The 15,454-nt window shown below is 37.6% G+C and overlaps 1 protein-coding gene across 3 annotated transcripts in view; it reads right to left on the bottom strand.

Moving 5' to 3' along the window:
* The window catches only part of VPS35L (VPS35 endosomal protein sorting factor like), a 168,678-nt gene that overhangs the window by 51,404 nt on the left and 101,820 nt on the right, over positions 1-15,454 (bottom strand). For all 3 annotated transcript variants that reach the window (XM_037057109.1, XM_037057108.1, XM_037057107.1), the window contains exons 19-23: positions 14,862-14,942; positions 6,543-6,605; positions 4,594-4,679; positions 3,385-3,465; positions 888-951 (exon numbers count right to left, since the gene is read on the bottom strand). In XM_037057109.1, the coding sequence (XP_036913004.1) occupies positions 888-951; positions 3,385-3,465; positions 4,594-4,679; positions 6,543-6,605; positions 14,862-14,942 (375 nt within the window). The remainder of the gene's footprint in view (positions 1-887; positions 952-3,384; positions 3,466-4,593; positions 4,680-6,542; positions 6,606-14,861; positions 14,943-15,454) is intronic.

Consider the following 15,454-nt stretch of genomic DNA (forward strand, 5'->3'; position numbering starts at 1 on the left):
CTTGTTTTCACCATTGATAAGCAGCACATCAGCAGTTTCAGGGAGCATGCCCCACCAGGTCCCTGTGATCTGGATTATGCATATGTCTCCCTGACTAGCCAATCGGTGTGTTTGCTCTTCCTCAGAGCAGCAACTTGTTTAGGGATAAGGCCAGTGATCCAAATTAATACAAAGGGACTCAATCCTGGGACTTTCGCTGAACCCCTCCTGCTGAGCTACAGAGCTGGAAGAAATAGAAACCCTGAGATCTCGTGGGGAATGAGCCTGCCTGGAAGGATACCAAGATAGCAGAGCAATGAGCCAAAGAAACACAGACAAAAGGCTCCAAGGACACTAGAGACCCTGAGTCCAGCTGCTCCTCTGAAGGGTTCCATTCCTGGATGTTTTGTCACATGAGCCATTAAGTCTCCCTTCCTGCCCCACTTTTTTCTTCCTTAAGCCAGTTTCTGTTTTTGTTTTTTTTTTGCTCCCTTTTCCCACAGAGGAAAATTATTGATGGTTTAGTAAGTGCACTAAAATCAATAATTGTACATAATTAACAGTGGGGTAATAAATGAGTTTCTAAAACACACACATATATATGAAAACTAAGCAATTTATCAGGTAGGAATATTTTGCTTTTTCTAGATTTAAAAATTTTTCACATCTCTCTCAAGGATGCTATTCTCAAAATATATTTACTAATGGCAAAAAAGAAGGTAACGGTTTCTCCTTTGAAATTTGGTCACAAAGGTCTCACTTCAAATGTAAGATGTTTTCTAATTTCATCTTATCTCTATACACATAAAAAGCACCAGGGAACATAATGCTAACTGCTTTCACCAGAGTGAAGATAAACAATTACATCACATTTCCAATTGCACTAACACTCCTTCCTCAGTACTTACCATTTTTATAAATCCATTAATTAAATATGCCAGCATTCTTTTCTCATCCTCAAGACTGAGTGCACTAAAATCAATAATTGTACATAATTAACAATGGGGTAATAAATGAGTTTCTAAATATATATGTGTATATATATATATATATTTAAACTAAGCAATCTAACAGGTAGAAACATTTTGCTTTTTCTAGATTTAAAAGTGTTTCACATCTCTCTCAAAGATGCTATTCTCAAAATATATTTACTAATGGCAAAAAAGAAGGTAACATATTCTCCTCTGAAATTTGGGAAGAAAGGTCTCTCATTTCAAATGCTGTAATTCAGAGAACTTTTGTTCAAGATGATAAAAAATTGTAAACAGGCAGCAAAGTTGAAAAAATTTTTGTAGTGAGCATCAACCACCAAGATCCTATCAATTATTATTTTATAATATTTGATTTATCACATAACTATCCATTCCCTCTCCATCAACAACTCATCTTATTTTGGGGATGGGTCTTAAGATAAATCACAGATCTCAGTTACCTTTATTTAATAGCAAATTTAATAAAAACACTGGGTTGGCCAAAGAGTTTGTTTAGTTTTTTTCTGTATGACAGCCCTAGTAGTGCTTAGTTGTCTTTAACTTCATTTGAAACAATTTTATTAAACTGTATTCTGACAGCTGTCATATCAGTGTGCATATAAAAAAAAACATCAAAGTTGGTGAATTTTTGTTCAGCCACTTTAATATAGAAGATGAAAGAAGATACCCAACATTTTTGGTATATTATGCTTTATTATTTCAAGAAAGGTGAAAACACAACTGAAACACACAAAAAAATTGTGCACTATATGGAAAAGGGGCTGTGACTGATTGAGTATGTCAAAAATGGTTTGCGAAGTTTCTTGGTACTACTGACATTATGGCCAAATAATTCTTTGCTGTGGGGCTGTCTTAAGCATTGGACAATGTTTATTTAGCAGCACTCCTGGCCTCTACCCACTGGAAGCCAATAGTTGACATGCTCCAAATATTCAAATCAATAAGGTTATGGTGAAAATGAAAAATGTGTCTTTTATTTTGTGGAAAAAAACTAAACAGACTCTGGCTAACTCAATATACATAAGAAAATGTCAAGGCCTTGTAGCTTTGATTATACTTGTCAAGGCCTATAAATAGTACCCTAAGTTTATTTTGAAAAAGTTTAAGAGCCCAGAGAAAACAGGAACTAAGTTTTTTGTTTATTGGTTTGTTCTAGGGAAGATAAGTATGGCAGAGACTGCATAACATCCTCCAATACACGAGGACTCCTTTGTTCTCTGAAACAACATTTCCTAGTCTCCTTTGCATCTAGGTAATGGCCATGTGACAGTTCTAGCCAATGGGATGGGAATGCAAGTGATTTATAAGCCTTCTCAATTTTATCCCTAAAATAAAGCGGTTGCTCTCCAATGCCTGAAGGCTGTAACTTGGACATTGTCAAGGTAAGCCACCTTCTACCAGGAAGATAAGCATAACACCCCAGAGGGATGGTGGAGCAACAAGAGACAAAGAACCTGAGTTCCCTGGATGATGTTCTAAAGCAGAGCTACCCTACCTCCACCATCTGGTATCAAACTTCTATCAAGAGAGAAATAAACCTATTTTATTTAGGCCAAAAACCAATATCCTACCAATACAAGTGCCTTTCTGGATGCTTTCTGTGCCTTTATTTTTATTTTTGTACAACTAAAATCCATTGGTTCCATTTATTATAGAAAGCCTTAATATTTTGATTTGTATACTACCCATGAGGTTGATAGCACAAAGTCATGAAATTAAAGAGTCTAAAATTCAGAGGACAAAAAAGAAATACAATTCATCTTATTGACAGTTAAGTGCTAAAACAGTTTTCTCAAGGCTTGAAATATTTTCCCATGACTCAAGCTGCTTATTTAAAAATTCTTTAGACAGTAAAATTTCAGTGACAAATAAGCAGGAATTGCCTTAAGTGTAGTCAAATGGAAACCTGTGGGGGGAAAAGGCTAGAAAGCAAAGGAGTAATAATTTAGTCTTTGATCCGAAGGTAAGGACAGTGGGTATGTCTAAGCCTCAAATATACTGAACAAATATAGTCATTCATGTAAAGAATATGAGCAATTACAGTTTATTTAAATAATTAGTAAATAATGAGAAAAGAATTTAAAGGCTATGTTGTTGAATGTATGAACTCATTGTTATACTATCTGTTGCTATCAGAACTCTCTTGGAGATAGGGAGTTTAAGTTCATTTGGATGGCACCAGCCTTTTTCTCCCAACTGAAATTCCTTTGTAAAAACATATGCCATCTCATTTTATCGGGTTACCCATAGCCCCCCTCTTCTCCTAGACTGGAAAATCCTCATAAGCAAGAATCTTAATAGCCCCCATAAAATATTATTATTCACAGTGGCAGCTTAAAGCAGCAATTCCCTTATGTACTATGTGGTATTAAGACCCAATCCATTTTACATTTCAGCCTTGAGTGTGACTTACTTCACAGAGTCATGCATGGTCTTGCAAACATGCAAAAGAGCGTTTAGAATGACGGGATCTTTGGTAGGCTCTTTCTGATGCCTAAGAGACATTTAAAGATAATGGTAAAAGCTATATCTGCTAAGAACAATAAAAGCATGGACTTAGTTCTTATCTGCTATACATATTTGAGGAACAACAAATGATCCAGTCACTAATGATCACTACTAATGGGCAACTTCCTGGTTTTTCTCTTAATTCTGCTTTCAACAAGTTTGCTCTTCTCCACATATTATAACTTTTCATAACTGCAAAATCCTGGTAAAACTACTATGTTTCCTAAGCCAGGCAAGAGCAAATTTGTTTTGGGTTTTTTTTTTTTTTTGAATCACATTTCCTGAACTCTCTGAAGGGGTCCACAGCCTATCTACAACTGTGTTAGGTGCCAAGAAGACTTATTAACTGGGTTTGTCAAATAACATTAAAAGACAAGCTCATCAAATAAACCTTTAGGCAAGTAAAGTAAGCATATTTCTTCCAATCATATGAAATTAATCTCTTAGGAAGACAACATACGGAATGCTTAAAACATACATTCAAGCAACATCTATCTCAATTTTCCAAACTCTACATATTCAATATTTAAATTGACTTTAACTTAATCTTGTTCTAAAAAATAATATACATGAAATCATTGATGATAATAGTTATAAATTACCTAACATACTTTAAAATAAATATGTAAATTTTAAAATAAAAATGAAAATCTCTCCTTAATGGACCACCTACAATCATTTCATATACCACCAGCAATACACAATAATGGGAAACAGATTTAATACCATGAAAGGAACTAAACTTGAAAATGGATCATAAATCTACACATGGAAGATATAAACCTTTCTAGCTCTGGTATCTTGATAAATATGACTTTATTTTTCAAATGTTACTCCCTAATTAGTTTATCAATATATTGTTCCTTCCAGAAACACATAGGAGTAAAATGTAGCCAATGGTCAAGCCCCTGCTAATACTTATGACTCAGTCTAAGCACTACTTAAAAACTTTTAATATGATTGCTCCTTTTATATGGTTTTCCACTCAATATTATTTTAGGTGTGAAATACATATACATGACTAAGCCCCAGAGTGCATAAACTGATTTCTTATCAACAAGTTTCACAAAGGCATCGAGAATTGAAGCTTCCAATTACAATGTGCTACACTTACTTGATAAAAACTTCCATGATGCATTTGCAAACCTCGACCCGCACACTCTCTTTTTGGAACATGTCCAGAAATGGCAGAAATTTTTCCTGAAAATAAAAAGAGCATTATAAATGCAATTTCTACAAGTTATTAAAAGGAATCTGTGGGTCACGTTTTTCTCTGAAGGTGAAAAGAGTTGTTTCTATTTTGGACCAGGTCAAATGAGGACTCAGCTGAAAGCAGGGAGATGACAATGAGGTTTTAAAAACTACTGTTTTTAAAACAACTTTCTCCTGCTCAAGAGATCAGGGCTGGGACAAGTTAACATTTGGCGAACCACCTCAGCAACATTTAGATGACCACAAGCTTTTCTGTGTAACAAAATGAAAACAAGATGTCAGTCTTTTTACGATGGTATTGACGAGCAAAGAAAGATCACTCTGGTATTGGTACCCTACACCAAAGAAAGTCTGGTGTACCTTAGTGGATTGAGCATGGGCCTGTGAATAAAAGGGTTGCCAATTCAATTCACAGTCAGGGCACATGCCTGGGTTGCAGGCCGGGTCCCCAGTGAGGGGTGCGTGAGAAGCAACCACACGTTGATGTTTCTCTCCCTCTCTTTCGCCTTCCCTTCCCCTTTCTCTAAAAAGAAATAAATCTTAAAAAAAAAGAAGAAGAAAGAGGGAAGAGTCAGAGTTGTTCAGAGAGTAGCCTCTTGCATCTTGGCTCTGCATAGTGACTGTGTGATCTTTTAATCAAGTTACTCCACTTTTTCCAGCATCAGTTTTCTCATCTGTAAAGGGGGAACAATAACTACTACTACTTCCCACTGGTGTTGTGAAAATATGAGGCAATGTACAGAAAGTTCTGGCACAGTGCTTGGACTGTGGAAAATGTTCAATAAATTACAGATTCTAGTTTTAAATAAACAAAAAACCAAAAACATAGTCCTATGAGTATATATAAATGAAAACCAGAAGAGGGCAGGGTGCCAGTGAAGAGAGAAGGAAAGAGAATGTCACTATATACAGAATGACCTAGATTTGTACTGACCCAGTGCACTGCAGCAAACTTAAAAGGATGTCTCAGAATTTTTTAACTCTTTGAGGGAAACATAGTAAGTCTTAACTGTCAGACACTAAGATGAGTTTTTTCTTTAAAAACTTCTGTATGTTTAGCCCTGGCTGGTGTAGCTCAGTGGATTGAGCACGGGCCTGCGAACCGGAGGATCGAGGTTCGATTCCCAGTCAGGGCACATGCCTGGGTTGCAGGCCAGTTCCCGGCAGGGGATGCAGTTCCTGGCGGGGGGTGCGTGAGAGGCAACCGTGCATTGATATTTCTCTCCCTTTCTCCTTCCCTTCCCTTCTAAAGATAAATAAATAAAAATATTTTAAAAAATTATGTATGTTTAGAGAGAGGGAAAGGGAAGAAGAAAGAGAGAGAGAGAAACATCGATTGTTTGCTTCTCACAGACTCCCAACCAGGAACCTGGCCCGCAATCCAAGTCTATACTCTGACCTGGAATAGAACCAGCAACCTTTCAGTCTACAGAATGACATCAAACTAACTAAGCCACAACAATCAGGGCGAGACAACTATTATTTCATATTTTCAACATGAGATTGTATGATAGAAAAAGCAACTATCATGTGGAAATAATTGAGGAAGAGGATGCCCACTTTGACTCCAAGGTTTGAGAAGCTGTGTGGTGCCTAATTGGTGCATATATACTATTACATAATTAATGAATTAAAGATAATATTTTTCTTTCAGTCTATGCATATTATATTTTCAAATGCTGATTATGTTGTGATGAAATAAATGCTTAAGTTGTTTAGACATAACTACTTCATGAAGGAACCCTTAAGTATTTCTTTTGGCCTAGGATACCATGAAAAAATTACTGGGTCACTAAGACAACTTCTGACTCAGATGCAAGTTTCCAAAGATAATTATGAAACATTACTTACCACTGTGAAAAGAACTGAGAAATCATGGAGATGGGCAATCACTTTCTTAATTATTGACTGAAGCTAAAAAACAAAACAAAAAACACATCTAATTTAATAAAGAGTATTTTTTTAAAAAGGCAACTCGTTCATAATTTACAATCACATTATAAGAATGGACTGCTCAAGGGTTGGAGAATATTGGATAGGTTGGGCTATATCTCAGTCCAACTTTGCCCATCTTATTCTGTACCCTGGGGAAATAGCATCTCAGTCTTGATTCCCTGTTCACTAAAATGGGGAGCAGACTTCCGGTCAAGATGGAGGCATAGGTGGAAACACTGTGCCTCCTCACACAACTAAGATTAAAGACAATGAAGTTTTAGTAACAAAAACGCAGCCAAAACACAGAAAACTGAACTGTAGGGAAGTCCGACAACAATGAAGCATTCCGCCAGACCAGTAAGAGGGGCGGAGTCAGTGGTGGAGTGGGGTTGGACAGGAAAAATAGTTCAGTACCAACCCAGGAGTGTAGGTGGCAGTGGTTGGTGGATCCCAGACAAGGGGTAGCGACGGGTGGACCCAGTGAAAGCCCAGGTGGCTGGCTGACCTCAGTCACACAATTGCACACAGATAAACCAAGCAAAGGAGAAAACAGTGACACAGACCGCTCAGGCCAGGGCCCCAGTGACTGGAATTAGAGCCTGAAAGCACCAATTGGAAAGACTTTCGGAGTCGAGGCTCCCAGGCTCACAGAGAGTTCATTGGAGAGACCCACAGGGTCCTGGAGGGTACACAAGCCCACATACCCAGGAACCAGCACAAGAAAGGCCCAATTTGCTTGTGGGAAGCAGTAGAGGGGACAGAAACCTGAGAGAGAGAGGAGCAAAGCACCATTTTTTCCCTCTTTGACCCCGCCCCCACGTACAGCGTCATAACCCAGCGACCTGGGTCATCCAGCCCTGGTGAACACCTAAGGCTCCATCCCCAGTACCTCACAGCTGCGAACAGACGGAAACATTATGGCTCAAGAAGAACTCAAAGCCTCAGAGCCTATAATTCTAAGAAACCAAGAAATAGCCAACCTTTCAGATGTACAGTTCAAAATACTGGTGATCAGGATGCTCACAGAATTGGTTGATTTTAGTCACAAATGGGAGGAACAAATGAAGGCTAAACTAAGTGAAATGAAGGGAAATGCACAGGAAACCAATACTGGTGGAAAGGAAAATGGGACTCAAATCAAGGGAGTGGACCAGAGGGAAGAAAAAAATGACCAAACAGAAAAGAATGAAGAAGCAAGAATTCAAAAAAATGAGGAGAGACTTAGGCACCTCCAGGACATCTTTAAACATTCCAATATCCAAATTATAGGGGCACCAGAAGGGGGAAAGGAAGAGCAACAAGTGGAAAACTTATTTGAACAAATAATAAAGGAGAACTTCCCCAATCTGGCAAAGGAAACAGACTTCCAGGAAGTCCAGGAAGCTTAGAGAGTGCCAAAGAAGTTGGACCCAAGAAGGAACACACCAAGGCACATCATAATTACATTAGCCAAGACTAAAATGAAGGACAGAATCCTAGAAGCTGCAAGAGATAAGGGGACAGTCACCTACAAAAGAGTTCCCATCAGACTGTCAGCTGATTTCTCAAAGGAGTCCTTCCAGGCAAGAAGGGGCTGGAAAGAACTATTTCAAGTCATGAAATCCAAAGACCTACATCCAGGATTGCTCTATTAAGCAAAGCTTTCATTTAGAATGGAAGGGCAGATAAAGTGCTTCTCAGATAAAGTCAAATTCAAGGAGTTCATTATCACCAATCCCTTTTTATATGAAATGTTAAATGGACTTATCTAAGAAAAAGAAGATAAAAATAAGAACAGTGAAAGGACAGCAAACTCACAGTTATTAACAACCACACCTAAAACAAAAGCAAACTAAGAGGACAGCCAGATCAGGAGCAGAACCATAGAAATGGAGATCACATGGAGGGCTATCAGTGGGGGAGTAGGAGGAGGAGAAGGGGGGGATAAGGTACACAGAATAAGTAGCATAGATGGTGGGTAGAAAATAGACCGGGGGAGGGCAAGAATAGTATGGGAAATACAGAATCTAAAGAATTTGTGGCACATGGACATAAACAAAAGAGGAGGAATGATGGGGGAGGGGTGTGCAGGGTGGAGGGGAATGAAGGGGGGGAAATGGGACAACTGTAATGGCATACTCAATAAAATATATTAAAAATAAAAAAATAAATAAAATGGAGAGCAAAGCAGTATTTTCCTTATTATGAGGATTAAAAGGGATGGTTCAGGTAGAGGTGCCGGTCCTTCAAATACCTCCATTAAAGTCAGCTATGACTATTCAAGGAATGAACAAACACTGTCTATAGGCCATACAGTCAACACAACATGTGAACAAATGGATGTGGCTGGGTTCCAATAAAACTTTTTATATAAAAATAGCTGGTGGGAGAATTCCAACCAAGATGGAGGCGTAGGTAGAAATGTTTTCCTTCCTTGTACAACCGAAAGAAGGATAACAACTAATTAAAAAAGAAAAAAAACAAAACAACCAGAACTGCCAGGAAATCAAACTGCATGGAACCCTGATGACCAAGAAGTTAAAGAAATATTCATCCAGACCACTGGGGCAGGGGTGGGCAGTGCAGATGGGCAGCCAGGCAGACAGAACTCACAGCAAGTCCAGCAGACCACATGGATAAGGTGGGTCTGGCTGACCAGGAAATTAAAGATTCAAAACCTCTAACTGTAAAATACTATGGGAGCTGAGAAAGCAGGAGAAAATCCCAGTCTCACAGGAGAGTTCCTTGGAAAGTGGGGCTACAGCAAAGTGAGAGAGCAGCATTATTCCCTCTCTGACCCCTCTTCCACAGACAGCACCACAACGAGCAAAGGAGGTTGCTCCGCCTGGCAAATACCTAAGGCTTTGCCCCTTACAACATAACAGGTGCACCTAGAATAACAAATATGGCCCAAATGGAAGAACAGATCAAAACTCCAAAAACAGAACTAAGTGATGAAGAAAGAGCCAACCTATCAGATGCAGAGTTCAAAACACTGGTAATCAGGATGCTCACAGAACTGACTGAGCTCAGTCACAAAATGAAGAAAGAAATGAAGGCTACGCAAAGTGAAATAAAGCAAAATACACAGAGAACCAACAATGAGGGAAGGAAACCAGGACTTAGTCAATGATTTGGTAAAAAATGAAGAAATAAACGCCTAATCAGAACAGAATGAAGAAACAAGGATTCAAAAAAAATGAGGACAGGCTTAGGAACCTCTGGGACAACTTTAAGCACTCTAATATCTGAACCACAGGGGTGGCAAAAGGGGAAGAGGAAGAGCAAGATATTGAAAACTTATTTGAAAAAATAATAAAGGAAAAATTCCCCAATCTGGTGAAGGAAATAGACTTTCAGGAGGTCCAGGAAGCACAGAGAATCCCAAAGAAATTGAACCCAAGAAGGAACACACCAAAACACATCATAATTAAGTTACCCAAGATTAAAGATAAGGAGAGAATCTTAAAATCAGCAAGAAAAAATGAGAGAGTTACCTATAAATGAGTGTCCATAAGACTATCAGCTGATTTCTCAAAAGAGGCCTTACAGGCAGGAAGAAGCTGGAAAGGAGTGTCTGAAGTCATGAAAGGCAAGGACGGACATTCAAGATTACTCTATCCAGCAAAGCTTTCATTTATAGTGAAAGGGCAGATAAAGTGCTTCCCAGATAAGGTCAAGTTAAAGGAGTTCATCATTACCAAGTCCTTATTATAGGAAAAGTTAAAGGGACTTACCTAAGAAATAGAAGGAGATCAAAAACTATTAACAGTAAAATGACAACAAACTCATAACTATCAACAACTGAAACTAAAAAATAAAAACAAAAACTAAGCAAACAACTAGAAGAGGAACAGAATCACAGAAATGGAGATCACATGGAGGGTTATCACTGGTGAGGGGGAGGGAGAGAATGGGGGGTAGGTACAGGGAATACAAAGCATAATTGGTAGGCATAAAAAAGACAGGGGGAGATTAAGAATATCACAGGAAATGAAGAAGCCAAAGAACTTATACGTACAACTCATGGACATGAACTAAGGGGGAGCATACTAGAGGGTGGAAGGTATAGGGCAGAGGGGGAATAAGGGTGGAAAACTGGAACAACTGTAATTGCATAATCAATAAAACATACTTAAGAAATAGCTGGTGGGCTACAATGGGCCCTAATTTCCAGACCTCTCTTCTAGCCCATCATGACTATGTTCTTTGATTGCTTCAGGCAAGAGGCCTGGACTGTTTGCCAGTTAATCCAAAGGCTACATTATTACCCAAGAATGGTGGTACAGTCTGTGAAGCTGGCCCCAGATGCATAGGTACTGTTGTCCACCACCCCTTGCCCAGAAATGCACACAGTCTTGTTGCATTTCAAGGGCCTTGGCAGAAGAAAACCAAGAAGCCTGTTTTTCTAAATAAAATAGAACCCCACAACCCTGGTTACTGTTAAGAAGAGAAAGTTTACTGACAAATGGTTTGTTCATACTAAAAATATTGCTGTTTAAATCATTTGCAAGGGAAATTGCTCATTTTCTATAACCAGAATTTTAAGAGGCACCATCCCATTTCATAATTAAGTAGCATTTTAGGTCAGTCAAACAAAAGGTTAAGATAGTACAATATTGTCTGGTGAAAATAATTTCTGAAACCTTACACATAGCAACTAATCCCTTTAGAAGAGGAATTTTTTTAAATACTTAAATACAACCACACATACTGCATTGCTTGATTTTAAAAATAGGTTTTTATCAACATTTTACTATGAAAATGGTGAAATATAAAGAAATTCAAAAGACTATATAACAACACCCATTTATTTACTACTTAGAATCTACAATGACTAACACTTTGCTATATTCACTTTCTCTCCTCACCTATCCATTCAACGGTTGAATTTGTAAAGACGCAACCCCCATATATATTTAATATTATTTTGAAATAGTTTAAAACTTGCAGAAGAGTTGAAAGAATAGTACACAAGACTCCCATATTGCCTTAACCCAAATTCACCCATTTTTAATATTTTGCCAAATTTGTTTTATGTTCCATGTACAAAAAGGTTTTCCTCAACCATTATGAGAGTAGATTGCATGTATTATGTCCCTCACCCCTTAATACTTCATTTTTTATTGGGTTGGCCAAAAAGTCCAGATGGTTTTTAATGTAAAATAAAAGGCACATTTTTCATTTTCACCAATTACTTTATTGAAGTGGATATTTTGAGTGTGTCGGCTATCTCCTGCATGGTATAATGTTGATTTTTCTCAATTAATGTCTCAATTTGATCACTATCAACTTCACTTGGTTCACGTGACCAGAGAGAAGCATCCAATCAGAAATCTCTAGCATGAAACTTCACAAACCACTTTTGACACACTGGATCAATCACAGCACTTCTCCATATACTGCACTAATTATTTTTATTTTATTTTTGCATTTCATTTGCGTTTTTACTTTTCTTGAAATAACAAAATATAATATGCTAAAATGTCACTTATTTTCTTCCACCTTCATTATTAAAATGGCTGCACAAAAATTCACCAATTTTGATCAGTTATTTTTTTTAATGCACGCTGATATGACAACTGTCACAATACAATCTAACAAAACTGCTCTGAATGAAGTTAAAGACAACTAAGCGCTACTAGGGCCATCTTATAAGAAAAAAAAAGCTTTTTAGCCAACCCAATATTTTCTAACATTTCCAGTTTGCTGTTATCAAATTCAGGAAAGTTAACACTGATATAAAACTTCAGTCTATCATCCACATCCCTATCTTGTCAACTGCCTGAAGATGTTCTCTGTTATCATTATTTTTTCTTCTTTTCAGTACAGGATCATGCATTGCATTTTGTTTTCATGTCTCCAGAGACTGTTAATTTGGAAGAGTTCCTTAGCCTTTCTTTGCTATTAATGAAAATATTTTTTAGACTACAGTCCAATTACTTCACAGAATACTCCTCAATTTGGGCACAACTGATGTTGCTGCATGGTGAGATTAGGGTTACATATTTCCTACTAGAATGCAACAAGATGATGTTGTGTTCTTCTTAGGGCATCTGCAGGCACACCATATCTGTTTCTCACTGGTAAGAAGAATTTTGATTAGCAGGTCAGTGTCCATCTGATTTCTGTACTTTATAGTCATTATTTTTTCTCCTGTGATTAATACTCTTAGGAAAACCCTTTGAGATATGGAAATATCCTGCTTCTCATCAGACTCCTCCTATATTTAGCATCCACTGATGATTCTTGCCTATAGATTGATAGTTCTTATCTTTTACTATGTTGGCTGCAAATGCTGATTATTTTTTAACTCTACCATTTTTTCCACATTTCTCAATTGGCACCCCTGTCCACCTTTCCATTCATTTATTTATTTATCTATTCATCACAGGAACAGTATCCTCAATTCCTATTTCATTGAATGTGTTATAACACAGTATTGTCCTTATTTTTTTTGATGTTCAAATTGGGAGCCCAAAGGAGCCCCTTCCAAGCTACTGCAGTGCCCTTTTCAACTCCCTTTACGCCCATCAGTTTTTTGAGTACTCCTTTAATTTTTGGCACAAGAAAATGCTCCAGGCTTACCACAGACATTCTGTATCCTTGACCCGGAGTAAGCTAATTCTCCACAGTGATGTGGTCCCATTTAAGACCAGGGGCTCACAACCTATATGGGTGGATACCCTGAACGTCAGCTGCATCTGTTATAAGTTGCTTTTAGATATGACAGAATTATAAAGAGTATAATTTCCTTTTCTCTCTCAGGAATAGACTGCATTTAAAATCATTATGCTACTTTAAGTTTTCAATTAATTGGTTCCTTAGCACTCAAGGTCTTACTGAAAATTTTTCAACAAAAATTCTAATGCACACCACTCTTCTGATGTGCTTGAGACCTTGACAATGCACAAGGTATGACCCAATTTCTCTGCACTACACATTTTACTTACTGAGTAATGTTTACCAAGGGCCTGTTATTCATGACCATGTACTTTTTATATCTCATCTAGAAAATGCTAGTCAGTGGCTGCTCTATAAATTGTAATGATGAACTATTTTAACTAGCAAATGGTGAAAAACTCTTAAATCAGCAAAATGTGAAAATTCTAAAATTCTTATAAGAATATGTAACTCATTTTCTCAGCTATAAATCTATTATTGAAAGTTAAATACCAGAATATAAATGTTTTTAAATAAAAATAAATAAATTTAATTAGGTCAAAAGTTACTTTATAGTAAGTGATCCTGAGCTGGATTCTGTACTGGATGGGGAGAAAAAAAATCTGCTCTCAAGGACATTGAGTCCAGTAACAAAATGGGAACAGGGACTGTGGTGTAAGTAATAGTGATGTACAATGTTAAGTTCTCTGTATTTGACAATTAAACTGTGGTTATATAGCTCTGGCTGGTGTAGCTCAGTGGATTAAGTGTGGGCTGTGAACCACAGGGTCACTGGTTCAATATCCTGTCCCGGCACATGCCTGGGTTGCAGGACAGGTCCCTGGCAAGGTGTGCATGAAAGGCAACCACACACTGATGTTTCTCTCCCTCTCTTTCTCCTTCCCCCCTCTCTAAAAATAAACAAATAACATCTTGAAAAACATAAACTGTGGTTATATAGATGACTGTCCTTGCTCTTAGGAAATACTCATTCAACCCTTTAAAGGCAAAGTGACATGATGTGTTTAACTTAACCTCAATGATTCAGAAAAATTTACATACACACATATATGCATGTTTTTGTACATAGGAATAATGATTCAGAAAAATTTACTTACACACATATATGCATGTTTTTGTACATAGGAATAATGGTAAAGCAAACAAGGAATATGTTTATAACTAGTGAATCTAGGTAAAGAATAATGTGATTTCTGCAAGCTAGTCTTTCAACTTTTGAATATACTTGAATTTATTCCCAAATAAAAAAGTTTGTCTAACTGAAAAACATAGGCACTTACTTGAGCCCAGCAACTGTGCCAGGGATTCCCATACTGTATTTCACTTAGTTCTTACAACCACTCAGAGAGTAGGACTCAGAGAAGTTAATACTTATTATTCCCATTTTATAGGGAGAAAAACTGAGCCAAAACATTAAGTAACTGAGTAAAGGGTACATGGTAAGGATATGATAACTCTAGGATTCAAACCCAGGATTATCTGAATTTATGATCTGCTCCATGCAACATGCCAATTTAATTCAACAGAATAAAATTCCCAACAGTAACGAAATGGAAAATGTAAATCTGTTACCTGAGGGTAGGAGTCTTCAAATGCACGATCTGGAGTCATATGCCTGATGACATCAGCCAAAACAGTATTCACCTCTCGTTTCTAATGCAGAAAAGGAATGAAACGATTAGATACTGAATGGTAGTCATCAACCATTCTTCTGAGGGAAAAGAACTAACACTTTCAGAATAGAGCACACATTTACAAGAAAACAGTTTTAAATATTCTATTTTTCTGAAAATATCATAAGGGAAAAATACCACCCATATTACAGCCCTAAAAGTGGCTCTGTCCACACCAAGTCAGGACTGAAACACCATTCTCAAAGATGCTGGGGCATTACAATGTCTCTACGTGCTGGTAAAATCATCCAGGCCACTTTCTGTCTACCTGTCCCAGATCCATCTCTAGGTCCTGCAGACAGTCGCAACATTGTGGTAAAGACCACAGACTTGCCCCCTACAAGCCAGGTAACCCAATGCTCACTTCACTTTTGTCATCTGTAACAGGGGTCAGCCAACCACAGCGGAAATCCAGCCCAATGCCTATTTTTATACAGCCTGCGAGCTAGGAGTGGTTTTTACACTCAAACCAAAAACACAGTATCACTTCAT

The sequence above is a fragment of the Sturnira hondurensis genome, unplaced genomic scaffold, assembly GCF_014824575.4.
Source record: "Sturnira hondurensis isolate 20B ecotype Veracruz unplaced genomic scaffold, ASM1482457v3 Scaffold0009372, whole genome shotgun sequence".
NCBI classification, from domain to species: domain Eukaryota; kingdom Metazoa; phylum Chordata; class Mammalia; order Chiroptera; family Phyllostomidae; genus Sturnira; species Sturnira hondurensis.